The sequence below is a fragment of the Canis lupus genome, chromosome 10 (assembly GCF_048164855.1).
Source record: "Canis lupus baileyi chromosome 10, mCanLup2.hap1, whole genome shotgun sequence".
NCBI classification, from domain to species: Eukaryota; Metazoa; Chordata; class Mammalia; order Carnivora; family Canidae; genus Canis; species Canis lupus.
The window spans coordinates 2,955,290-2,983,169 of record NC_132847.1 but is presented as its reverse complement, the minus strand read 5'-3'; the positions used below and the strand labels follow the sequence as shown (position 1 = coordinate 2,983,169).

Below are 27,880 nucleotides of genomic sequence, written 5' to 3'. Positions count from 1 at the left end.
TTTTTTTTTCTCTTGTCAAAACCAACCAACCAACCAAAAATACATGTCCATGATACAAAATTCAAACCATACCCAGAGGTTTTCAGAAAGTGGTTTTCTGGGCCTTCCCAGACTGTGCTCCACCCAGGCCCCAAAGCTGCTATTCTTATGGTGTCCCTGCGTTAATACACGTGTACATGCTGGGATATGTGTATCTCTTTAGATAACCGAGGGGTTTGAGGGGTTTTGGTGTTATGCCTTAACAGTTCAATTCTCTAAATTCCAGGACAGCTGTGGGAAGAGGCAGAGCCTGGCTGTATCTTGCACTCATGCAAAAGAAACTGGCAGATTATCTGAAAGTGCTCATAGACAATAAACATCTCTTAAGGTATTTTACCTCCCATCTTTGTTTGTCTTTTGCTTTGTAAATATTTAGAACATAGTTCTGGAGACTGTTTTGAATTAAAACGAGTGTACAGCATACACAGCTTTTACTCGAATTACTGTTCATCGTGAGCATCCTATGGCTTAGTTTTTAAAGAGTTTCATTTTCAAGCATGGCTATCTGAAAGTTATGAATGAAGTTTCATATTTTCATTTTGAAAAATCATTTCAGTAATTGACAGCCTACTCGATTAAGCTTCAACAAAATGTACATATTGGATTTGTTGATGACATGGGGGACAAATGACTTTAAAACTAGATGCAGGGATCCCTGGGTGGCGCAGCGGTTTAGCGCCTGCCTTTGGCCCAGGGCGCGATCCTGGAGACCCGGGATCGAATCCCACGTCGGGCTCCCGGTGCATGGAGCCTGCTTCTCCCTCTGCCTATGTCTCTGCCTCTCTCTCTCTCTCTCTCTGTGTGTGACTATCATAAATAAATAAAAAACAAAAAAACTTTATAAAAAAAAACAAAAAACAAAACTAGATGCAGTGGACAATTTTAAAGTATAAAAGCCTGCTTTTTTTGTAAGGGAACATACCTATAATAGTACCTATTTTAGGATTCCGTATCCATTTTGTAAAATTTTCTCTCAGCATCAGTAATGACTAATTGGCTGTCCCTGGAATTTATGATTAATTCATTTTTGATACTAATAAATATATATAAGCAAAAATAATCCTCCTAAAAGGGATTTTTTTGAGAATATGAGGATTTGTAAGGGAGGAATCTTTCTAGAGTTCATTTTTTTGTGTGATTGAGTCAAAAATATCTTTTACATACGGCTTGCCACTCAAAATTTTTCATCATTTTCAAGTCACAGCTTATTGTTGAATGTATCTTTGCATGATAAATACAGATTTCAAATACTTTGTGTACTTGTGCTTTGAGTACAATCACACTGAGTAACTTTGAGGTACAGATTGTGTTCTAGTGAACTAATTCTTTTTTTAATTGAAGTGTAGTCAATATCTAATGTTATGTTAGCATCAGGAATACAACAGAGTGATTCCACAAGTCTACGCTGTTATGTTGTGTTGCATAGTTACCAGCTGTCACCATACAAAGTTATGCTAGTACCATTGACTATATTCCCTATGCTGCACCTTACATCCTCATAACCTGATGAACTAACCCTTAAGACACCGAGTTTCTCAGCAGTCACACACACACATATACAATGGGTAAACAAGCACATCATTGGTGACCTGGAGCAGTAGTAGACGGGATGGAGCCACACTGCGAAAGTTGAAGCAACTGGGAAGTGAAGTCAGAGCAGCCAGTGTTGCTCCATGGAACACAGGGAAGAGGGAAGGGTTTCATTCTTGGATGTGGGGGGCAGTATGGGATCCTTCTTCCCATTCACATGAGTGTAGACATAGTTCATAGCAGTGTGGAAGAAGACGCCAGTGGGGACAGGAGGGGCAGAGTGATGATCAGGAACACAGGAGCCAAGAGGAGATAGGAAGGACTGGAGTCTAGGGTCCAGATGGAAGAGTCAGCCTCAGACTGGAGGTGGGAGGAGCCTATCATCAGCCGCAGGAAGAGAAAAGCCAGAGAAGAAATAGCAGCACTCAAAGCAGGGGTGGGAGATAAAACGCAGAAGGCAGTAAGTAAAAGATATCAGGGAGTTTGTGGCATCTGGTGAAGGTGGCTAAGAGGTGAAAAGGCAGGGCAGGGGATACCTGGGTGGCTCCATGATTGAGCATCTGCCTTTGGCTCAGGTCATGATCCCAGGGTCCTAGGATTAAGTCCTGCATCAGGCTCCCCCCCACCCCCGGGGAGCCTGCTTCGCCCTCTGCCTAAGTCTCTGCCTTTCTCTGTCTCTCTCATGAATAAAATAAAATAAAATAAAATCTTTAAAAAAAAAGGGGGGGGGCAGGGCAGGTTGGGGGGAGGGGGTGGTGAGCACCCGTTCCTGAGCCTGTTGTGTCCATCTCTTTCAGTGAGTTCTATGAGCCTGAGGCATTAATGATGGAGGAAGAAGGGATGGTGATTGTTGGTCTGCTGGTGGGACTTAATGTTCTTGATGCCAATCTCTGCTTAAAAGGAGAAGACTTGGATTCTCAGGTAGGACGGGAATCTTGGCTCAAGGTAGAATGCCTCCATTGGGCTGGGGATTTCACACAGGACTGTGGACATGTGCTGGACCTTCTCAGGGGCAGAGGGCAGAGGGTGTTTGCTTGAAGGCTGTGCCCGGTGCCATGCCAGGGCAGAGGGGGAAGCACTGGGGAAGGGGAAGTCTGGGCCAAGGCACAGAGGCACATGTAGGTGGAAGCTGGGCTCAGTTTTCAGGCTATCCGTGCCATGCTAAAGGCCATCCTTTTGTCTCTGGAACGTCAGGAAGCTGTTGGAGGTTTATAGGCAGTGTATACTGGCCTACTTAGGCTCAGGTTTGAGAAAGATCAATCTGGCAACCATCTAGGTCATGAGTTGGAAGTGGCCAAGAGTGGAGACAGCAAAAACATTGGGCAGACACGTCCCCCAAGGTTAGGTGGGGACTGGGAAGTTAGAGACTGGGGAGGGGAGATGATGCAAGAGCGCTAAATGGAAGCAGGCATCAAGGAGCAGAGCACCCTGACTGTGGGGACAACCCTCTTGGGATGCTTTCTTCCTGCCTGGGTGCAGGTGCCCAGGGCTAGGGCCTCAGCTGGTGGTGGGGACGGGAAGTGCGTAAGGGGAAGAGACCCCCTGATGCCTCCCCACCGCTACCCCTTTTCAGGGCACAGATCTGAGAAATCTATAGCTTCCCCTAATCCCTCCATGCCAAGGCCAGCTTTTGTTTCTTTTTCTTTTATTTTTCTTGTAAACTCTCCTCCCTTTTTCTCCAGTAGTTTTGTTGTTTCTGCATGTTGAAAATTTTTCAAAAAATACAAGGAAGTATTTTTGAAAAGAAAGAAAACCTTACACAGAATCCCATTGCTCAGAGACAGCTAATTAATTTAATGTTACACTCCGATATCTATCCTTCTGGCACATGAGTAAGATTGTGTATGTGTGTTTATATATTCTAGAGATATTTGGACTTTTTTTTTTTTTTTTTTTTTTTGGACTTTTTTTGTTAAACCAAAACATAATTATTCTGGGCACACCGTTTTGGAATTAATTTTTTTTAACACTATGTCCCACATGGCTCTCAATGTCAGTGAGAGATATGAGCCATTTAAATGGCTGCACAGTACAAGCATGGCTCAGACTGCAGGTTGGGTTCCAGACAACTGCAGTAAAGTAAATATCGCAATATGGGAGTCATGGCTTTTTTGGTTTCCCAGTGCATATAAAAGTTATTTTTACTCTATACTATAGCCTATTAGGTATGCGATAGCATTATATATATATTTTTAAGTGTAAATAAATAATAAAAATAAGCTAAATAAATAAATAGTCCATGTTCATACCTTAATTTTAAAATACTTTCTTGCTAAACAATGCTGACCATCTGAGCTTTCAGCGTGTCATAATCACTGATCACAGATCATCATAACAAATGTAGTAATAAGAAAAGTTTGAAATACGTGATGGCCAAAATGTGACCCAGAGACAGGAGGTGAGCACATGCTGTTGAGAAAACAGTGCTGATAACACCTGCCCAACTCATGGCTGCCACAGACCTTCAATTTGCAAAAAATGCAGGGTCTGGGAAGTGCTGTAAGGCAATAAAACAAGGTATGTCTGTATTTCATTTTACGACCATACTGTAATTTGTTTAACCAGTACCTTGTTACCTGCTGTTGATTCCATATTACAACAGCAATATTATACACAGCCTCATCCTCTTTGCACTGTCATCCATTCATTTTCTTAGGATACATTTTGGGATTACTGTGTCAAAGTAAACATTATACGATAGTATGGTGACATCACAATGAGCATTCTTTTTTTCTTTTTTTTTTTTTTTTTTTTTTATTTACTTATTCACGAGAAACACAGAGAGAGAGAGGCAGAGACACAGGCAGAGGGAGAAGCAGGCTCCACGCAAGGAGCCTGATGTGGGACTCGATCCGGGGTCTCCAGGATCACGCCCTGGGCTGCAGGCGGCACTAAACCGCTGCGCCACCGGGGCTGCCCAAAGATTTTATTTTATTTATTCATGAGAGACACGGAGCGAAAGAGAGAGGCAGAGACACACGTGGAGGAGAAGCAGGCTCCATGCAGGGAGCCCGACGTGGACTCAATCCCAGGTCTCCAGGATCACGCCCTGGGCTGCAAGCGGCGCTAAACCGCTGCACCACTCGGGCTGTCCCCACAATGAGCATTCTTGATTTTTTTCAATCTAATAGAGCAAAACAGCTCATCTCACATTCACATTTTGTTATAAGCATGTTTAGGCTTTTTAAAAGATTTATTTATTTATTTTAGAGAGAGACCATGTGCACATGAAGCTGGAGGAGAGGCAGAGGGAGAGGATCTCAAGCAGACTCCCCACTAAGCACAGAGCCTGACACAGAGCTCGAACTCGCAACTCTGACCAAAATCAAGAGTCAGTTGCAGGGCACCTAGATGGCTCAGATGATTCAGCATCTGCCTTCAGCTCAGGTCATGACCTCAGGGTCCTGGGATCCAGCTCTGCATTGGGCTCCCTGCTCAACAGGGAGCCTGCTTCTACCTCTGCCCTCTTGAGCTCTTTCACTCTCTCTCTTGCTCTCTCTTAAATAAATAAAATATTTTTAAAAAACTAATTAGGGCAGCCCCCGTGGCGCAGCGGTTTAGCACCGCCTGCAGCCCGGGGTGTGATCTTGGGAGACCCAGGATCGAGTCCCACATCGGGCTTCCTGCATGGAGCCTGCTTCTTCTCTCTGCCTGTGTCTGTCTCTGCCTCACTCTCTCTCTTTCTCTCTGAATAAATAAATAAATCTTTAAAAATAAAAAAATAAAATTAAATTAATTAAAAAAAAGAGTCACTTAACTGGCTGAGCCACCCAGGTACTCCTATTTATTTTTTTAAAGTAGTCTCCATGCTTGAACTCATGACCCTGAAATCAAGAGTCACATGTTCACAACTGAACCAGTCAGGTGCCCCTCATATTTACATTTTTAAAAACTCTGTAGGTCAGGTATTTATTACATGTTTTATTTGCCATTGGTGGTTCGGTTTTTGTGACTCCACGTCCCAATTCCACCCATTTTTCTGAGTCTTCCATTTTGTTCCATTCCTTTATTACACATTAATGATAATAACTGTCAGAATTTGGTTATAGGGCATCCTGGGTGGCTTAGCGGTTTAGCACCACCTTCAGCCCAGGGCATGATCCTGGAGACCCGGGATTGAGTCCCACTTCGGGCTCCCTGCACACAGCCTGCCTCCCCCTCTGCCTGTGTCTCTGTCTCTCTCTCTAAAAAAAAAAAAAAAAAAAAATTCTGCTTTCTTTCAGTTAGTTTTCCCTGCAAGGGGGAAAAAATGTTTTTTGCAGTCAAATTTATTTGTTCTTTTCAAAGATTTTATTTTTATGCAATCTCTACCCCCAACCATGAGGCTGGAACACACAACTGAGAGATGAAGAGTTGCATGCTCTACTGACGGAGCCAGCCAGGCACCCCTGCAGTCAAATTTAATGGACTTTTTCTTTATACCTTCTAAGGTATTATTCTTGGAAGGTCCTTCTCCATCCAAAAATTAGCCTAATTTTTAAAATCAACTGTGTATTTTTTACTTTTTTCTTTTTTAGGTTTTATTAGAGTGAGCGCTTTTGCTGAGGGGAGGAGCAGAGGGAGAAATAGACTCCCCAGTGAAATGGGGAGCCCAATGCTAGGCTTGATTCCAGGACCCCAAGATTGTGCCCTGAGCCGAAGGCAGAGGCTCAACCACTGAATCACAAAGGGCCCCTTTTTTCTTTAAATTTAAATAATGCCTGTCAGGAGCACCTGGGTGGCTCAGTGGTTAAGCCTCTGCCTTTGGCTCAGGTCATGATCCCGGGATCCTGGGATCAAGTCCCACATTGGGCTCCCCACAGGGAGCCTGCTTCTCCCTCTGCCTATGTCTCTGCCTCTCTCTCTTTCATGAATAAATAAATAAAATCTTTAAAAAAAAAAAAAAAAAACCTGTCATTTGTTTTGACATATTGTGAAATGGAAGTCTGGGTTTCTTTTATAGATAACCCAGTTTTCTCAATGTCATGTATCAAGTGCATTTTTCTACTAATTTGAAATTTTACCTTTATTATGTGTGAAGTATGCTCAATCCACTGAGGTTTATTTCTGGACTCAGAGGTCTAGTCCCTAAATCTCCTTATCCTATGCCAGTAACACAGTTGGTTTGTTTTTTAAGGTTTTATTTATTTATTTAAGAGACAGTATGAGCAGGGGGAAGGGCAGAGGGAGAAGCCAACTCTGCACTGAGCAGGGAGCCCGACGTGGGGCTCGATTCCAGGACCCCAGATTCACGACCTGAGCTGAAGGCAGTTGCTTAATGACTGAGCCACCCAGGTGCCCCCACAGTCAAGATTATTAGAGCCACATAGTCTTTCTCACTCCTGCCTACTTTGTTATACTTCCTTTTCACACATAGTTCAGTCTTGTCCATTCTGCCGTGTGAACTTGAACATCACTTTGTTAGATTCCAAAATAAAAAATCAGTTGGGATTCTTACCAAATCACAGATGTGATTGAGCCCCCTGGTCTGAGGTTTGTTTTTTTTAATCCTGTACTGTTACTTACTGTTATTACCATTACTTAGAGACAATTTTGAGTAAACTTTTGAAGAGTCATCAGAAATGGGCAGCCCAGGTGGCTCAGCGGTTTAGCACCGCCTTCAGCCCAGGGCATAATGCTGGAGACCCGGGATCTAATCCCACGTCAGGCTCCCTGCATGGAGCTGCTTAAAATCTTTTAAGAAAAGAAAAAGAAAATGACAGTAGTAGGCTGTTTCGTTCATTTGGGTTTGTTTTTTTTTTAAGATTTTATTTATTTGAGAGAGAGAGAAAGAGTGCACAGAAGTGTGGGGAGGGGCAGAGCAAGAAGCAGGCTCCCCCCTGAGCAGGGAGCCTCAATTCCAGAGCCTCAAGGTCATGACTTGAGCCAAAGGCAGATGTTTAACCAACTGAGCCACCCAGGTGCCCCACGTTTTTAGTTTTATTTTTTATTTATTTATTTTTAAAGATTTTATTTATTCATGAGTGACAGAGAGAGAGAGAGAGAGAGAGGCAAAGACACAGGCAGAGGGAGAAGCAGGCTCCATGCAGGGATCCCGACATGGGACTCAATTCTGGGTCTTCAGGATCACACCCTGGGCCAAGGCAGGTGCTCAACCACTGAGCCACCCAGGCATCCCGAAATGTCATATCTTTTAACCCATAAATATAATTGAATTCATTCATAGGTTTCCTATTGTGATATTACCCCTGCATTCCTAAAATAAACCCAAAGTGGCCATTGTGTGTTGTTGTTCTAGCATATGCCCAGATTTTACACTCCTTTTTCCCTTCATGGGTCAGAATTGTAATAATTGTAAAATAAGCTAGATAACATTGTTCTTTTCTTTGTTTTCTGTAACTGTTTATTAGAGCAGAGATTATTTTTTTCTTTCAAGGTTTTTTCCTGGTATGACCTCTTCAGCTTTATGCTTTTTTTGATCCTGGTTCTTGGACCACTTTAATTTTTTTACTTAGTTCTTGGTCAATGTTGGTTTCCTGTGTCTTAGGACAGTTTTTTAGTCATTTATATTTTTCCAGAAGTCATTTATTTCACTCAGATCTATTAGTTATATGACAGTATTCCCTTACAGCTTAAAGTCTCACTTTTCTCATTTGCAGTATTGTGCCCTTGCTAAATATTGATCATAACCTGATAGAGTTTTGTCTATTATGTTGGATTTGAAGGACCGACTCTTGCTTTTATTGATCAGTTCTGCTTTGGGAGAAGGGCTTTATTTGCTTTCTGATCATGAATGTCTACTTTGAGTGTTAACTCCCCCTTCTTTCTGTAGTTGAGGATTTTTTTGCAATTAAAAATGTATTTCAAAAAAAAGGTATCTCTTTTTTATTAAATTTTATTATTTAGTTTTTCTTTAAAGATCTTATTTTTAAGTAATCTCTATATCCAACATGGGGCTTGAACTCCCAACCCCAAGATCAAGAGCTGCCTGCTCCACCAACTGAGCCAGCCAGGTGCCTTTTATTTATTTTTATTATTTAATTTTATTGCAAAAGACATGCATGCTTGTTGAAAAAAAAAAAAGTTTATCAAGTGAAAAGTGGAATTCACACTGCCCCTATCAATCCCACTCGCCCCCATAGATAATGATAAAAACTGAGGGGAGAATCTTTCTAGAGACGTTTATGTTTTTTCTGTGCGTTTTTATTCATAGATTTCATTTCAGATTAAATCCTTTCTTGCCCCTATTTCTGGGTAAGGAAGGTACCAGCCAGGTAACCAGGAGCCATCACAGTCTCTCACAGCTGGGAGTTGACTGGGCCTTCTTGATGAAGAAGAACTCCATGATTACTGTCAGCTTGGTGGCTAGGGAAGCAATGGCTGAAGGCTTCCTGTTTTTCGGGGTTTTTTTTTTTTAAGATTTTATTTATTTATTCATGAGAGACACAGAGAGGCAGAGACACAGGCAGAGGGAAAAGTAGGCTCCCTAGGGGAGCCTGATGCAGGACTCAATCCCAGGACCTTGCGATCATGACCTGAGCCAAAGGGACATGCTCAACCACTAAGCCATGCAGGTGCCTCAAGGCTTCGTGTCTTGCTTGTATGTCTTCCCAGCTGAAAAAGTGGGACTGGAACAGCAGAGGCTTCTCAGGCACCTCTGTCCTCATGTGGTCTTCTCCACTTTCCCCTCACGTGGTGGCTCCAGGGTAGCCAGAATTCCTCCATGGAAGCCCAGAATTCCTCCAAGGAAGCCCAGAACTCCAAAGGCAAATGCCCCCCTAGGGAAAGCCAGGAAGAAGCTTGTGTTGCCTTCATTAATGTGGCAGCAGAAGCCACAGCATCATTTCTGCTGCTTTTTACTCAAGACGAACACTATAAAGCTGCTCAGGTTCAAGGGTAGGGAATATAGATTGGTAGGAGGTATAGCAGAGAAGTTGGAGAGACCATCAGCTGTGGCTCTGGCTTTAACATACATGGTGTTACTGTAGGGGTGCCTGGGTGGCTCTGTTGGTTGAATATTCGACTCTTGGTTTTGGTTCAGGTTATGATCTCAGGGTTGGGGGATTGAGCCCCGCCTAGGCTCCGTGCTCAGCACAGAGTCTGCTGGAGATTCTCCCTCTCCCTCTGCATCTCCCCCTGTGCTCATGCGTGCTCACACCCTCTCTCTCTCTAAAATAAATTTAAAAATCCTTTTTAGGGTGATGCCTGGGTGGCTCAGCAGTTGGGTGTTTGCCTTCAGCTCAGGGTGTGATCCTGGGGTCCCACACTGGGCTTCCTGCATGGAACCTGCTTCTCCCTCTGCCTATGTCTCTGCCTCTCTCTCTCTGTGTCTCTCATGAATAAGTAAAATATTTTTTTAAATTAACTAATTAAAAATAAAAATCCTTTTTTAAAAATGTGTTACTAGAAAGAGTTAATGCTGTACCTATCACTCTGAGGCTTACAACTTTCTCCTCGAGCTGGTTTTATGGCATTATACATCAATGTTCAGTGTTCTTTGTGCTCTGTGATGCAGCCTTTACAGGAGTGATAAGTAGCTCTCTAGTGATGGACCCAGTGTTCCCATTTTTCAAGGAGTGACTTCACTCTCACAGGAGTGGACGGTGGTGGTGGACCAGACTTTCATTCTCTCTCAAGTGCTTTATTTATTTCTGGACAGAGCCCTTGATGTTCTGATGGGAAGCATTTGGGTCATCCCTCATTCTCCACAGCAGCACAGTTCTCCTGGAAAATGGGATGGGGATCATTTTACCCAGAGTATAGGGAAGGAAGGAGCAGAGTGTCAGTTAAGGTTACTTACCCCTTAGTCTAGCAATCCAGGCCTTTTTTTTTTTTTTAATTTATTCATGAGAGACACAGACTGAGAGGGAGAGGCAGAGACACACACAGGCAGAGGGAGAAGCAGGCTCCATGCAGGGAGCCCAATGTGGGACTTGATCCCGGGACTCCAGGATCACACCCTGGACTGAAGGTGGTGCTAAACCACTGAGCCACCCAGGGATCCCCCCCGCCCTTTTTTTTAAATAACTTTGTACCCAAAGAACTTTGCTGATCTTTGTCAGCAACTTGATTGTTGAATAAATCCTGACAAGGATTAAATTGAATCCTTGTTAAGGATTAAATTAAATCATTAAATTAAATTAAATAAATCCTGACAAGGATTAAATTGAATCCTTGTTGAATAAATCCTGACAAGGATGAAATTTCAGAATATCCTCCTTAAATTCTGTTTTTGTTTTTGGGTTTTTTTTTTAAGATTTTATTTATTTATTCATGAGCAACACAGACCAAGAGAGAGGCAGAGACACAGGCAGAGGGAGAAGCAGGCTCCATGCAGGGAGCCCGATGTGGGACTCGATCCCAGGTCTCCAGGATCACGCCCCGGGCTTCAGGCGGTGCCAAACCACTGCGCCACCGGGGCTGTCCTAAATTCTGGTTTTTAATAAGTTTTTCTTCTAGAAGGTATTTGGGTTATTTTTCTCTTGGTTTTCTCTTGGTTCAGTTGATTGCTATTTTGTTGAGCTGAATAGCTCAACTAAATGTTTGCACAAAAGAGACAGGAATGTAAATGGCCTGAATTTTAAAGATGTAAGTTTTGTGGAAAACAGGGAAAATTTCTTTTATTTAAACTTGTACATTTTATGTCAACCAGGTTGGAGTGATTGATTTTTCCCTCTACCTTAAGGATGTGCAGGATCTTGATGGTGGCAAAGAGTAAGTACTGCACTGCAGGCTGCTGCTCTTTCCATTTTTAATGAAATTCTGGCAAAGAACGCTACATTTGTTTTGTTTGACGTTTTCATTTTCATCAGGCATTTTGAGTTACAGCGGTAATACATTAGCATTCCCATATGCAAGGGATTGAGCTTTGCTGAATAGACTGGACAAGTGAAATGTCCCCGTTTACACTGCCCCCATCCCCCCAGGTCAATCCCAGGCTGGCTCCTCCCTAAGAGGAGGCTGCTAGTGTCTCCTCCCACAGCTTTTCTAAATGCCTTGCAGGTATATATTTGTCGGCAGTATAATTTGCCTATGGTTTACATATATAAATATATAATGAATATAAATAGGGTGGTACTATTATGTATACATAATAAGTTGCCTTTAGAGTTGTTCTTTGATCCTGGTGTGTCTTGGATATCTCTTCATACCACGTGTAGCTCTCCCTCATGTTTGTTAATAAGAGCCTCTGCTTTTTTTTTTTTTTTTTTTTTAAGATTTTATTTGAGAGAGAGTGCACAAGTGGGAGCAAGGATCAGAGGGAGAGGGAGAAGCAAATTCCCTGATAAGCAGGGAGCCCAGCATGAGGCTCGATCCCAGGACCCTGGGATCATGACCTGAGCCAAAGGCAGACACTTAACCAACTGAGCCACCCAGATACCCCAAGAGCATTCTTTTTAAAGGAGCTATTCTGGGGAAAAAGAAAAGTGAACAAAGCAAGCTATGTGTATAACATGCTATCATTTGTGTTATGATAAAGAATATATATCCATATTTGTATGTTGTACTTCCATACTCATGGACATTTTCTAGATTAGCATATAGACCTGTCAACAGTGGCTATCTGGTGGGGAAGAGGCTGGGAAGCAGGCATGGGAGGGAGTTTCCCTGTAAGTCCTTGGGTTGTATTTAAATATTTTACCACATGCATCTATTACCTGTCTTTTAAATGTCTTCTGATAAGGATTCTCATGGTCTTGGTACCCTAGCACCATGCCTTATCTGGCAGTGAGAATCCCATTAATGTTTCAGGTGTCTTGAGTTTGAGGATTCACCCACTTGAACCTTAAGCAAAAATACATTCTGGGGGCACCTGGCTGGCTCAGTCGGTAGAGCATGTGACTCTTGATCCTGGTGTGAGTTAGAGCCCCACGTTGGTGTAAAAGATTACTTAAAAATAAAAATTAAAAAAATATATACATATATAGTCTTAATGTAAAGAAATGGAAATAAACATTATCAACCAATAAGAGAATAATTGAATGAATTATGGAACATTCAAAGTATTCCATTCTGTGATATATTATGTAGACAGAAAGAACAAATTTGACCTCCTGGGTATAGTAGACTTACAGGGATTTCCCCAATGTATAATCGAGTGAGAAGAGTGATGCTTTCCTTGAGTGATGCTGAGAAGTGTATACAGTTGACTCTTTTTTTTTTTTTTTAAGAGATTTTATTTATTCATGAGAGAGAGAGAGAGGCAGAAACACAGGCAGAGGGAGAAGCAGGCTCCATGCAGGGAGCCCAATGTGGGACTTGATCCCAGGTCTCCAGGATCACGCCCTGGGCTGAAGGTGGTGCTAAACCGCTGAGCCACCCAGGCTTCCCTATACAGTTGACTCCTGAACAACACAGGTTTAACCTGCACAAACTCACTTATACACAGATTTTTTTCAGTAAGTACAGTACTATTAAATGCGTTTTCCTTATGATTTTCTTTTTTTTTTTAAGATTTATTTATTTATTTTAGAGGACGGACAGAAGGAGAGGGAGAGAAAGAACCTCAGGTTGACTCTGTGCTGAAAGTGGAGCCTGCTATGGGGCTCCATCTCAAAAATCAGAGATCAGACCTGAGACAAAACCAAGAGTCGGCCACGTATCTGATTGTACCATCCAGGCACCCCTCCACTTAAGATTTTCTTAATAGCATTTTCTTTGGCTTATTTCATCATAAGGCTGTGGTATAATACACATAACATGCAAAATTGTTAATTGATTACATAATTGGTAAGGCTTCCAGTCGATAGTAGGCTATTAGTAGTTAAGTTTTTGAGGAATCAAAAGTTATATGCAGACTTTCTACGGCTCAGGGATTGGCATCCCTAACCCCTGCATTTTTAAAGGGTCACCTGTGTATCATCTTTGTAAACAAACCTAAGAAATTCCTGATAAATTTTTTATGTTTCAGTTACATATCTGTATAGATAATACAGTCATTGTGATCCTATGCATATAGGCTCAACAGACTACTAAGGTGGGTTACCCTGCAGAGCTACGTGAAGGGCAGAACAGATAAAAGAAAAATTTGACCATGCTGAATAATTCAGCACCTGTGTAGAATGAACCCCCGTGTGTACATACTGAAATTGGAAGTGGAAAAGAGCCTAACTTTAAAATGTTAAATAAAGCCTTTAAAAAAAAAAAAAAAAAAACCAGACTGGTCAGCTTTATGTTTTGAAAAGCCTCTGTTCTCTTTGGAGCCATCCTCTTTCCATTCAACATGACAAAGGCTGCTTCATCTGCCACCTCAAGGGAGGGCCATTTGCACCTGACCAGGGGTGTTTGCACCTTGTGGTGGTGTTTGCACCTTGTGTTCCAGATGGCTTTCTCCTGGGCCGGGTTGTGGTGGGGGTGGTCTGCAGGAGGAGGCCTGTTGATGGTTCTGCATCCCCCAAGGCCCTAGCTGCTAGGCCCGCCCTACCTGCACCTTGCCCAGCTTTGCTCTCCATACACTCCTGGATGGGGACCAGGCATATGTTATTGCTGAGGTCCGATTGTCCCTTGGTTTCTTGATGACACTGGTACTTCCTCAAGTTGACTGGCATGTTGGGGATGGTAATAAAGTATTAGCCGTGAGTAAAAGGAATTTCTCTCTTCTTGTGCTCTTTTTAAAAGGCATGAAAGGATTACTGATGTCCTTGATCAGAAAAATTATGTGGAAGAACTTAACCGTCACTTAAGGTAGGACTCACTCCTTCTTCCAACGTTACAGTTCATTCTCGATGCCCGTGTGCTATTTCAGGGAGCATTTGTGACTTGCCGTATGTTCATAACAGACTCTGTCTCCAGACTAAGAGGAACGGTTATGCTGTGCTCGTGGTTGCAGACTGGAGAAATATGATTTCTTGACCAAGGAGTTTTGGAAATTCTTTGGTTCTTTGTTTGCTGCAGGTAGAGACAGTGTAGAAAGCAACCAGACTAAACCTGTACTCTATACTCCTCAGCCCCCTAGTTGGAAGTCACTGCCACGGGAAGCACTGTTCCCACTGGGAATCAACACACATCCCTCTGGGGTGCCTGGGGCAGGATAATAGGGCTGAAAACCCACCGGGATAGACCTTTGGTGACAATTCAGGAGCAAGTAGCAGACATCTATGCCTTGATTTTTCATTTTAATTGGAAAGCCACTGCTGTGTTTCATGAAACTAGCGGCCGGCAGCAGTGTTGGTGGAGTGGGCAGAGATTCTCAGGCAAATGTGTTTGGGAGACCCATTGCCTTCTTCAGCAAGGAGTCCCCTCAGAGAGTGTGCTGTGGGCATCAGCCCTGCTCCTCGGGAGCTGCTCCCCTGGCCCCAAGTGCCAGCCAAACAGCCAAAGGAGCCAGCATGCCATAGAACATGCCTGCGGAAGGCTGCTCCAAGAGCTCCTTAGGTGTGATGTTGGCAGTTGCTGTGAAAGATTCTTGATAGGTCCTTCATTGATTGTTTTTCTGAGGAACAGATGTCAGATTTTATCGAAGGTCCCTTAGCATTATTAGTGTAATCATGACTTTTATCCCTTAATTTGTTGATGGGATGTATCTGATTAGTAGATATTTTCATACTGACCCATTTCTGTATCATGGGCATAAACTCTACTTGATCGTAGTTTTAGTAATCATTTTTTTTTATTTGTATTTATTTATGATAGGCACACAGTGAGAGAGAGAGAGGCAGAGACACAGGCAGAGGGAGAAGCAGGCTCCATGCACCGGGAGCCTGACGTGGGACTTGATCCTGGGTCTCCAGGATCGCGCCCTGGGCCAAAGGCAGGCGCTAAACCGCTGCGCCACCCAGGGATCCCCATTTTTTTTAATATGTAAACTGACCTAACTGTTCTGTAGTTTTTCCCCTCTGGCATGGTGTCAGAGTTATGCAGCTTCACAGAATGAATTAGGAAGAGCTTCTGGTTTGTGGGCATTATTTGCTCCTTGAAAATATGAAGATGGGGGTGCCCAGCCAGCTCAGGGGAAGCAGGTGACTCTTGATCTCAGGAACATGAGTTTGAGCCCCATGTTGGGCATAAAGATAACTTTTAAAAACAAAATTTACTTTTTTTTAACAGAAAACATGAAACGCAAAACATTTATTGAGGCAGTACTTTGCCAGGTTTTCAGTTTTTCCTAAGTTGTTTGTTTATCGAGGTCTCTTTCTCCTGAAGATAGGTCTTTTTTGATCATTTTTCTAAGAAAAATATAAATTTTAGTGACATTTTCTAAGTTATATAGTTGAAATAGAACTGAAATTGTATATTTTTAAAACTGGTAATTATCAGGGTGCCCAGGTGGCTTAGTTAAGCAGCCAACTCTTTTTTTTTTTTTTTTTTTTTAAAGATTTTATTTGTTTCTTCATAAAAGATAGAGAGAGAGAGAGGCAGAGACACAGGCAGAGGGAGAAGCAGCTCCATGCAGGGAGCCCAACATGGGACTCGATCCCGGGTCTCCAGAATCACACCCTGGGCTGAAGGCGGCGCCAAACTGCCAAGCCACACGGGCTGCCCTCAGCAGCGAACTCTTGATCTCGACTCAGAGGTCTTGATCTCAGGATCATGAGTTCAAGCCCCAGGTTGGGCTCCACACTGGGTGTGGCATCTACTTTAAAAAAAACAAAAACAAAAACCTTGTTATTCCCTCCATATCTTTTGTTTGTGTTCCTCTTTCATTTTGTGTCATTGTGTTTTAATTTCCCCCGCCCCAATGCTTGAACCTTGATTCACTAGCCTTACCAGGTTTCTTTCTTTACCCACCCCCCTGGCAAAAGGCACCAGTTTGGGGCAGTAGAGCCCTTTTACCTAAAAGTATAGGCTCTGGAGTCAGACCACCTGGGTTCACATTCTTGTGCCCCTCCAGACAGAGAGATATGGACATGAGTGAGTTTTCCACTGTAAATTCGTGTTTCCTTATCTGTGAAATAGGCAGCAATAAGATTTACTCACAGAATTGGAATCATGGGGAGGGTCACATGAATTGATGCATTTGAAGTGGTTAGAACAAACAGGGCCTGGCACGTCATCCAAAAAGTAAGTTCTGCTCATTATTGTTGCCATTACTTTTATTATGAGATTACATTTGTTTGACATGTTTTTGAGTAGGAAAATAGTACAGATGGCTTAAAGAATATTTGAAAAATGAGGCAAAGTATAAAAAGATTTAAAAACCACCTTCAATCCTACAACCCCAGAGTACCAATGTCTTGTTATGGATATTGATTTAGATATGTGACTGCCAGCACATTTTTTGTTCCCATCTATTGTGTTAGGAGGGGAAAAACTATTTTCTTTCTAGTTGGCTAAAAATGAAATGGGTAGCATTTTTTAAAGATTTATTTATTTAATGAATAAATTAAATTTATTTAATTTATAAATTAATAAAAATTAATTTATAATTAATTTTGTGGGGGGAGGGGCAGAGTGAGAGGAAGAAGCAGACTCCCCACTGTGGGGGGAGCCTGATGTGGGCTCGATCCCAAGACCCTGAGATCATGACCTAAGCTGAAGGCAGAGACTTAACCACCTGAGCCACCCAGGCATCCCTGGATAGCATATTTCAGGGGAAAGACTTTGAGAGCTTTTCAGTAAATGTGTCCACACGCGCACACACACATGTGTTTAGAATTCTCCTCTCTTGGTTCGTTGGAGATCCTCAGCTCTATATCCATCCCATGCAGGAGACCTAGGAATCCGTCCTCCTCATTCTCAGGCTGGGGGGATGGCCTTTAGAAGCTCAGTTACTTAATGTGTTGCTTTCTCTAGCTGCACCGTTGGGGATCTTCAAAGCAAGATTGATGGCTTGGAAAAGACAAATTCAAAACTTCAAGAAGAGGTTTGTAACTTACTGAAGTTCATAGAACAGAATGGCCCAAGCTGAAGAGCAATGGTGTGACTGAGGTGTCGGACTAGAGCCGCTCGCCGATCGGAGTGGGAATTGCTGAGCTTGGGTTGAGCGGCACAGGGCGGGGGGTCATGGGTTCTCAGAGTGCTGTGTCCTCAGGGTGTCTGTGTTTCACCCTGTCCAGGGCTTCCCTCGAGCCAGTTCTAAGTGACTTAGGTTTCAGCACCTCCCAGGGGACCCGGGGAAGACCAGGCCTCCTCGGGAAAGCCCAGCTTCTGTGCTGAATGTGCTTTTCTCTTCCTCTTTACCCACCTTCCTCTGATATAGTCTGTCCCCCTGCTGCCCAGAAGGCACAGACTCTGTTATGAGGTAAAAGTCACCCTTGCCCACCCCTTCTGTGTTTCGGCCTCTCAGGAGCATGGAACCAGTCTCCCCACAGTGTGGTCTTTCTCTGCTTTCTCACTAGGAAGAGAGAGAATGAAAGGACAGGAAGAAGGAGGGCTGAGGCCCAGGAAGAAAGCTTGCTGCCCGCTGCCCGGCAGTCTCCTTGGTGGACACATCTTGTCTCCTGTTAGCAGGAGGGGGGTTGCTCAGCCTTTCTGAGGCTTTCCACAGGTAGCGGTCCCTGGCTGCTCGGGCCTCCCCACCAGGTCTCCCTGGGGAGGAAGAGGGCTGTGACAGGGGCCAGGATGTGACCCCCCACCTCAGTGTGGAAGCAGGTTATGGCCAAAGGAGAAACACAGAGCATGTCTTTGTATGGAGAGCCCAGTTGAAGGCTTACTCTGAACTGACTGCTCTCCCCCCGGGGCCAGGCCTGAAGAGCTTTAATGAGAGGAGCTCAGATTTGTGTGAGGAGAAAGCATTCACAGATGAACTTCACGGGAGCAGCTTCACCACACTTAGAATCAGAGGCCCTGAGATTCCTTTGGGTGGGTGGGCCTCTGGGCCTCAGTTTAGGTAGGCAGGTCTTTGGGCCTCAAGGTTCTCATCTCCAGATCTGATGATAACCCATACCTTCCAATGTCCTTGTAAAAGTTAACACTGTGTTATATAAATGTGCCTAATACAACACTTGGCGTGTGCAGACATTAGTTAGTTGATTTTAGAACAAACATTGATTCTTTGTTCTCCCTGGTGAGGTGGCATACTTTCAAGGAAGGTCTCATTTAGCTTTAGAAACTAGACAACCAGGTTATTTTTTTCTTCAAAGGCCAACAGTTGGAAGAGAAAACATGCTTTAGAGAAACGTCCCTCTCTCCAGGGTGTGTTCTCTCAGTCTTCAGGGAGCGGAACAGGAGTTAGCATATGGCTTTCGCCTGCCTCTTCCCTTGTGGCAGCTAGCAACTCCTAAAGCCTTCAGGTTTCTTACTTGAGCACAATAGTTTGTGTTGAAAGACCCCAGTTATGGGTCCTGAGTCTGCTTGGACTTAGATGCTGGTGACAAAGAGGAGCAAGGAGTTCAGGGCTCCAGGGCCTCTCTCCCTGAGTGATGCCAGGAGCACAGGCCAAGTTCTCATCTTCTTGCCCCTTCCCCAGCCTGCCCCTCTCTCCAGGCTGTGTGTAGAAGCTGGAGAAGGAGAGGCAGGCAGGTGTGGTCACACATCTCTGGCCGCCTCTCCTGAGAGCCTCCCCCTTTGCGGGTCTGTAAGGCATCCTGTTTGTACACACTTTGCCAGAAAATAGAGTGACTCCTTTGGGGACAGGAAGAGGACTTTCGAGCGCCCGTCCTCAATGGTTTGGTTGTGATTCCTCCCTCCAGAAGGTTTTTACTCTCCCTTTACTGATAAAATATCTCTTTGCTTATCAGCTAGGAAAACTGAAAAGAATGAAGACTCCGGGGGAAAAAAAGCCCATAATCCCTCTGCTAAGCAAGAGCTGCTGTCGTCATTGGCGTTTATATAATCCCCAGCTTCTCCTAAGCATTTTTAACATAGGGTGATTTTTTAATTAGAAGTGAGAACATTAAAAAAAAAAAAAAAAGAAGAAGTGAGAACATTCTATATGACCCACTTTTTTACCTCTGTTGATATTATGCCCTGAGTATGTTCTCAAGTCATTTGAATCCTTTGCAAACATTTTACTCACTACATGTCTGTTTGATGCTCCTACTGTCATTAATTAAACAGTCTCTCCAGTATTGGACATGCAAGTGCCTATCATTGTGTCCATACATTTTGCCCATGTTAACTAGTTTGCTCTCATTTTTTTTTTAATGTGAATGTATTTCCTATTCAAAATAAAATAAAAAACAAAATAGCAAATAATGCAGAAATCCATCGCCAGTTGTGAAGATGCCAAACATCAGCTTTTAATTTGAACAGTAAGATGAATTTTGATGTTAAGGAACATAAAATCTTTCTTTATCAGCTTTCAGCTGCAACAGACCGGATTTGTTCACTTCAAGAAGAGCAGCAACAATTAAGAGAACAAAATGAGTTAATTCGTGAAAGAAGTGAGAAGAGCGTGGAGGTGAGATGCTGGCCTCACTAGGGCGTCCTTGTTTGGGGCGTCTTTGCCCTCTCACCCCACCTGCAGGCCACCTGGACCACCACTCCCTCACCTCTGGGCCTTTGCACTTGAAACCTCTGCTCACAGGCTGGCCCTCTGTGATGCCACCCCTGGTGCCCATCTGTAGGCCGGGGCCCCCTGCCCCTACTCCCATAGCTCTTTGTGCCTCCCTCTGTTAGAGAAATCCACCCAGTGCTAAAGATCATGCCGGATAAGTGAAAATCCATGCTGAATGATGCACTGAATGGAGGCCTTTCCCCACTAAGTACTACTCTGCTTTAAAGAAAATTAAATATAAATTATTTTCCAAACCTAACTATTCAAAAGTCTATTGGCTTGCTTTTATCCTTCGAGTTCAAATTTTTTTTTTTTTTAAAGATTTTATTTATTTATTCATGAGAGACAGAGAGAGAGAGGCAGAGACACAGGCAGAGGGAGAAGCAGGCTTCATGCAGGGAGCCTGAGGTGGGTCTCCAGGATCACACCCTGGGCTGAAGGTGACACTAAACCGCTGAGCCACCGGGGCTGCCCCAAAGATATTTTTGAAATAGCCTTTAGCCTTTCTCTATTATGCTTAAAAAACAGGGGCACCTGGGTGGCTCAGTGGTTGAGCATCTGCCTTAGTAGGCTCAGGTCATGATCTCGGGGTCCTGGGTGTGAGTCCCACACCAGGCTGCCCGCAGGAAGCCTGCTTTTCCCTCTGCCTGTGTCTGCCTCTCTCTGTGTGTCTCTCGTGAATAAATAAAATCTTTTTTTAAAGAGTAGAAATTATCCTACATCTTTAAAAATTGTGGCATATTTTTTAATGTTCCTTTTTTCTTTTAAATAGGCTCTATGCGGGATCCCTGGGTGGCGCAGCGGTTTGGCGCCTGCCTTTGGCCCAGGGCACGATCCTGGAGACCCAGGATCGAATCCCACGTCGGGCTCCCGGTGCATGGAGCCTGCTTCTCCATCTGCCTGTGTCTCTGCCTCTCTCTCTCTCTCTCTCTCTCTGTGGCTATCATAAATAAATAAAAATTTAAAAAATATATATATATATAAAAAAAATAGGCTCTATGCCCAACCTAGGGCTTTGAACTCATGACCCTGAGATGAAGGGTCACAAACTTTACCGACTGAGCCAATCAGACATCCTTAGGGTGTATTTTAAAATATTTTGTAGTTAGGACACCTGGGTGGTCCCAGTCCTGGGATCCTGGGATCAAGTCCTGCATTGGGGTCACTGCTTGGTAGGGAGCCTGCTTCTCCCTCTGTGCCTCTCCCCCACTTGTGCGCATACTTTCTCTCTTTCTCTCTCAAATAAATGAAATCTTTATTTTTTTAAAAGAAACTGTTCCTTTTTTTGTTTAAGATTTTATTTATTCATGAGAGACCAAATAGAAAAAGAGGCAGAGACATAGGCAGAGGGAGAAGCAGGCTCCTTGCAGGGAGCCCGATGTGGGACTCGATCCCAAGACTCTGGGATCATGCCCTGAGCCAAAGGCAGGTGCTCAACCACTGAGCCACCCAGGCATCCCATAAATGAAATCTTTTAAAAAAAGTTAAATTCTTTGTAATTAGCTCACTTCCATAAGCAAACCATTCCTCTTGGCATTCTTTTTGATACAGATAACAAAGCAAGATACAAAAGTTGAGCTGGAGACCTACAAGCAAACTCGGCAAGGTCTGGATGAAATGTATAGTGACGTATGGAAGCAGCTGAAAGAGGAGAAGAAAGTCCGTTTGGTGAGTGTACAGGACTGAGCATCTTTAGAAGGAATTCCCCAGGAAGCCCGCCAGGTTCTTTGTCGGTACTTTTCACACACCTGCTTAGATCTGCTTTTTTTTTTTTTTTTTTTAAGATTTTATTTATTTATTCATGAGAGAGAGAGAGAGAGGCAGAGACAGGCAGAGAGAGAAGCAGGCTTCATGCAGAGAGCCAGATGTGGGACTCTAACCCAGGACTCCAAGATCACGCCCTGGGCTGAAGGCAGACACTCAACTACTGAGCCACCCAGGCATCCCTAGATCTGCTTTTTAAAAACAAATGAATCTTTTATATAAATTTTTTCAAGGGTGAAAAAATATATTTACGGAGAATCAGATCGTCCCTTTAAAAAAAATTTGGGAGTGGGGCACCTGGATGGCTCACTCAGTTAAGTGTCTGCCTTAGATGTGGAGAAAAGGGAACCCTCATACACTGTTGGTGGGAATGTGAACTGGTGCAGCCACTCTGGAAAACTGTGTGGAGGTTCCTCAAACAGTTAAAAATATACCTGCCCTACGATCCAGCAATTGCACTGCTGGGGATTTACCCCAAAGATACAGATGCAGTGAAACGCCGGGACACCTGCACCCCGATGTTTATAGCAGCAATGGCCACGATAGCCAAACTGTGGAAGGAACCTCGGTGTCCAACGAAAGATGAATGGATAAAGAAGATGTGGTTTATGTATACAATGGAATATTCCTCAGCCATTAGAAACGACAAATACCCACCATTTGCTTCAACGTGGATGGAACTGGAGGGTATTATGCTGAGTGAAGTAAGCCAGTCGGAGAAGGACAAACATTATATGTTCTCATTCATTTGGGGAATATAAATAATAGTGAAAGGGAATATAAGGGAAGGGGGAAGAAATGTGTGGGAAATATCAGAAAGGGAGACAGAACGTAAAGACTGCTAACTCTGGGAAACGAACTAGGGGTGTTGGAAGGGGAGGAGGGTGGGGGGTGGGAGTGAATGGGTGACGGGCACTGGGGGTTATTCTGTATGTTAGTAAATTGAACACCAATAAAAAAAATTAAAAAAAAAAAAAAAGTGTCTGCCTTAGGCTCAGGTCATGATCCTGGAGTCCTGGGATAGAGCCCTACATCAGGCTCCCTGCTCGATGGGCAGACTGCTTCTTCCTCTCTGCCACTTGTACTCTCACCCACTCTTTCTCTCTCAAATAGATAAAATCTTTAAAAATAAAATATTTTTAAGGGCTTACTTAGTTTACCACGAAGTTCTGCATTTTTGCCAATTTTATCAGCCTTTGTCAGGGATCATCGTGAGATCAGAATCGTGATTGCTTTGCCAGTACACCTCCCTCAGTCACAGCCTCTGGTCTGTTTCTTTCCACTCAATCTATATGCCAGTGACCAGTGTTTTGTTTTTTTGTGTTCTTACAAGTAGGTTCCACGCGCATCGTGGGGCTTGAACTCACAACCCAGAGATCAAGACTCACAGGCGCCTTGATCTAGCTAGACGCCCCAGCCAGTGTTTTTTATTAGACCCAGCTCTTAGATATGCTTTGTTTCTTTGCTTCGTTGCACGAATGTGGAGACCTATGTCCTGAATTACCCAGGACAGAGCTGGTTCAACATGGTCACACCCTTATTGCCATAATCTAGCAACACAGTCCCAAAACTCCAACATTGCAGCGTTGCATTGTTGGGCAGACATTCTCTGAGACTGTGCATCCTGGTCTTCAGGTTTAAAGAACATTGTTGGTAGAACTCGAGGCTCAGAGTGCCACCTGCCAGCTTGCCTCTTTTTTTTTTTTTTTTTTTGTAAGATTTTATTTATTCATGAGAGACAGACAGAGAGAGAGAGGCAGAGACACAGGCAGAGGGAGAAGCAGGCTCCATGCAGGGAGCCCAGTGTGGGACTTGATCCCGGGATCACGACCTGAGCCAAAGGCGAATGCTCAACCACTAATCCACCCAGGTGTCCCTGCCAGCTTTCTATTGACTGCTACAGAGCCAGTCACTATAAAATGAGAAAAAGAGAAAAATTTAATCCAGTTCTGTTCCAGACAGACTCTCCTAGATCTCCCTAACCTCTTCTGACTTGGGGTTTGTATTTCTGGCCTTGCCCAAGAGACACCTTAGAAAAACATATCTCTCTGTCTACTTCAATAACACTTGCCTTATTAATATGCTCTGAAGGAACTGGAAAAAGAACTGGAGTTACAGATTGGAATGAAGACAGAAATGGAAATTGCCATGAAGCTGCTAGAAAAGGACACCCACGAGAAACAGGACACCCTGGTTGCCCTCCGCCAGCAGCTGGAAGAAGTCAAAGCCATTAATTTACAGATGTTCCACAAAGTTCAGGTGGGAGTGGGCTGCGTGTCCATACCGCAGGCTGGCTTTCTGCTGCTTGTTGCATACTGCCTTTACGTCCATCCCCATTCTTTCTGCAGGAGAGAGGAGGACACCTCTGCGAGGTCTGGTCCCTAGGCCCTGTCGCACCTTCCTGCTCTTAGGTTATTTGAGCCTCCCAGTGGTCCCCAAGAAAAGTTTGTAACAGGGTGGGGGGCCTAAGGACAGGGTCAAACCCAGTGACTGTGTCAAGTGCCCGGACTGGCACAGCTAATACATAGGCCTGAAAATGGAACAATGTCTTCTGAATCCAAAGTTGAACTTGGCCTGTCTTTCCCTTCGCTGTCTCTATCATGTGTCTGCCCCAAGGAGATGGAGAAGCGGAATAAGGCGCCCTAGAAGTTAGTATTGCCTTCTCAGGCTTTGCCGTGACGTTCATCTAGCTGGGTCTCCAGCCTCGCAGCTGGCAGGTCGCCTCTCCTGTCATCTCCAAGGGATCATTCCACAGCTTGAAAGTAGCATCTGAGGTGGCAGAGCTTCCTTGCCCAGAAGCTACGGCAGTCCCTGGGATCATCCTCTGTCCTTCTCCAAACTTCTTTCTTGTTCTGAAGTTCTCTTTTCTGTTTTTAATGTTCAGACTGACCCACTTCCTCCTCCCTAGCTGTGCTCTGACTCTCCTGCATCTGTGTGAGAGAAGGCGTGAGGGCAGACACACGTGTTCTTTTGCCCTGCCTTTTTTAAACTGTTATATAACTGACATTATCATAATAGCAGCCGTGGAAATTAAAGCATAGGGAGAAAATGGGAAACAGTTTCACTGTGTTCCCTCCTGACACATTCTCTGTTTTAATCTGTGTTTTCTTCTGCTTTGGGCCAGTCTGTAAACTTAATATTAAATGCACGTCAGGGGAAACCATACCACTGTAATAACTTAGCAGACCCTAAAGTAGAGAGCATTCCAGACCAGCAGTCTTGTTCCTCATAGCTATGCAGGGACCCGGGTTCGTGGCAGCTCCAGCTGTCCAGGCCACTCTAGTGGGTGCCATTCTTGCCACCCGAAGGGGCGAGAAGAGCAAAAATCCAGAGCCAGGATTTCCTCCCAGACAACAGCAGAGAAGTTGGACACATCATTCCGTTCAATTGCACAGCCAAGGGCGAGGTAGCATGGCCAGGCGTGGCTGTGAGGGGGCCATGGGGCTGCCATGTCTGGGCTGCCAGCCAGAAAGGGGGTAACATCAGGGCTGGGAGACCTGGTTGTCACTATCACCATCAGCCCCACTGAGCTCCTGGAAGTCCCATCCAGTCCCAGAATCCTCACCATCCACAGCCCCTGGGTGACAGGCAGCACTCCCCATAGAGCCTGGGAGGCCTGTGTTCGAACCACAAGACGAACCATTTTCCTCATGTTAACCCATCCCACCCAGCATCAGACAGTAGAGCTGAAACAGGACTGCCAGGTGCCTGTTTGCAAAGGGAAATGAGGGACACGCATGGCAGACCCCAGCCAGCTGTGGCCATCTTTGGGTTGGCTGGGGAGGAACCATGAAGGCTGCCCAGGGTACCGGGGGCTCCATTTGTTGGCACATCTGGCTCCCCTTCCTCTGTTGGCTGAAGAACTAGTCAGCCCACCTCTGGCCCCTGAGAGGTCCACCATCTCCATGGCCCATTGGAAGTGGGCTCAGAAAAAAAAAAAAAAAGAAGTGGGCTCTCAGGGAGTGCAGCCTTCCCAGTGGCTGGCTGCTGTGTCTATCTGCTGGCCTGCAGTTGTCTTAAGGATCAAACAGTCACAGGATGTCTTCCGGCCCCACTTATGGTTTCTTTGCAATGCAGTCCCCTGAGTCATTGTCTCCGTCTGTTTCCCCTCATCTGGGTGTCAGTGAGCAGGTCATTGTCCCGTGTACCTGCCTCACTGCTTCACTCCATTAGTCCCTCCCTCCCTCCTATCAGTGGCCAGTGATCTGCAACAATAGGCCAAGGGGTGCTTTCCTTTCCTGTACCTCGGATCTCTACTGCAGGGTGTCCTGGGGCCTTCAGTGTTCACTTTGTGGTTTCTCTCACTCACTTCAGGGCACAGAAGTGGTGGCTTTGCTAACCTGTCATGCCCCTGCCCTTGGACTCTGCTCCTGTCCCACCTCTCTGCAAACCCTTCACTCATGGCCCCTGTCCAGACGGTAGGCCCTGCCACCCAGACCAGCTCTCTGGCTCTCTACAGCCACTGCCTCTGCAGCCCCCGCACACTTGGTGTGAATTCCAGGTTTGGGCAAGTGACACTTTTGCTAATTGTCTGCCATAATTAACAATGGTCACCGGCTCTTGGGCTTGTCACAGCTGCTTGGACGCTCCCAGCCCTGGACTGCTGAGTCAGTGCTGCGTACAGTACATTTCCTGGGGCAGCAGCACACCCCCCACCTTCCCTCTTATACGGCTGGGTTTCAGGGATAGGGGATTTGATATTGTCCCTCAGGTCAGGGTACGCTATAATAAAACACTTCCTGTTTTATTTTATCCTCATGCCTACTCTCATCCTTATCCTTTTGGGCCCATATTCCACAATGTTTATTTTTTATGGGTATTTGTCATTCTAAAACACACATCATTTTGAGTATGTACGTTTTAATTTATATAGGTGGTATTGTGCATGGCTCTCATCTCACCTTTTTTCCCCTCAGAGCTACATGCGTCTTGGGTGTATCTGGTTTGGGCTTCAAAGTGGTTAGTCCTGGTATATGCATCACTGCCTCTTGCCCGTTCCCACTGCGACAATGTTCTGTTCCTGCCACTCCACTGGCACAAACCAACACTGGGGTACACATCCCCCCAGGGGGCTTGGGAGGGTCTCTCTAGCAGATAGAAAGTGGAGTGCCTGCCGGACAAACACTTCCTTTGTGTCCTTGGTTTGTGGAAGCCCAGTTGTGTTGCTTTCCAGGGGACTGCACCAGTACACACCGTCCCCTCCAGCCCTGTTTGGCCACATCTGTATTGTGAGCATGCTTGTTTTATATGCATTTGTCAGCCTAGTAAGTATTAGCGTCCCTTCATATGTTTGTTAGCCATTCATGTTTCCTGTTCTTGCTGGGTCATGTTTCTTGTCCTTGTTTCTTTTTTAAATTGAAGTATAGCTGACACTAGTTTCAGGCGTACAACATAGTGAATCGAGTTCTGTTACACAGTGCTCGTCACAATAAGTGCAGTCACCATCTGTTACCATATGACACAATTACATTGTTATTGACTATATTCCCTGCACTATATTTTTTCTTTTTTTTTTTTTTTTTTTAAAGATTTTATTTGTTTATTTATTCATGAGAGGCAGAGGGAGAAGCAGGCTTCATGCAGGGAGCCCAACCTGGGACTCAATCCCAGGTCTCCAGGATCAGGCCCTGGGCTGAAGGTGGCGCTAAACCACTGAGCCACCCGGGCTGTCCCGGTCTCATTCTTTTCAAAGACTAATATTCCATTTTATATATGGACCATTTCTTCTATCCATTGATGAATGGACACTTGGACTGCTTCCACATCTTGTCCTTTGTAAAATAATGCTGCAGCGAATGTAGTGGTGCAGATATCTTTTTGAACTTGTGTTTTCTCCAATGAAATTACTGGATCATATAATATTTCTGTTTTTAAAGATTTTATTTATTCATGAGAGACACAGAGAGGCAGAGACATAGGCAAAGGGAGAAACAGGCTCCTCACAGGGAGCCTGATGTGGGACTCAATCCCGAACCCCAGGATCATGCCCTGGGCCAAAGGCAGATGCTCAACTGCTTGAGCCACCCAGGTGTCCCCTATTTTTAATTTTTTGAGGAATTTCCAGACTGTTTTTCACAGTAGCTGCACCAGTTTACAACCTGCCCCTGCCCACACAGAGCAGTGAGGCAGGCACAAGAACTGTGTTTAATAAATGAAGCAGTAAACTGTAGTCACCGACACATGGATTGAGGGGAAATAAACAGCAGATACAATGACTGAGGGGACTGTATC

The 27,880-nt window shown here is 44.5% G+C and overlaps 1 protein-coding gene across 6 annotated transcripts in view; it reads left to right on the top strand.

Annotated features, from left to right (window-relative positions):
* The window catches only part of RUFY1 (RUN and FYVE domain containing 1), a 64,688-nt gene that overhangs the window by 15,017 nt on the left and 21,791 nt on the right, over positions 1-27,880 (top strand). For all 6 annotated transcript variants that reach the window (XR_012037629.1, XM_072840474.1, XM_072840478.1 and 3 more), the window contains 8 exons: positions 266-367; positions 2,367-2,490; positions 11,162-11,223; positions 14,128-14,193; positions 17,242-17,311; positions 19,688-19,789; positions 21,437-21,553; positions 23,741-23,908. Coding sequence is in view for 5 of the 6 variants with exons in the window: in XM_072840474.1 (XP_072696575.1) it covers positions 266-367; positions 2,367-2,490; positions 11,162-11,223; positions 14,128-14,193; positions 17,242-17,311; positions 19,688-19,789; positions 21,437-21,553; positions 23,741-23,908 (811 nt within the window). In the remaining variant the exon portion in view is untranslated. The remainder of the gene's footprint in view (positions 1-265; positions 368-2,366; positions 2,491-11,161; positions 11,224-14,127; positions 14,194-17,241; positions 17,312-19,687; positions 19,790-21,436; positions 21,554-23,740; positions 23,909-27,880) is intronic.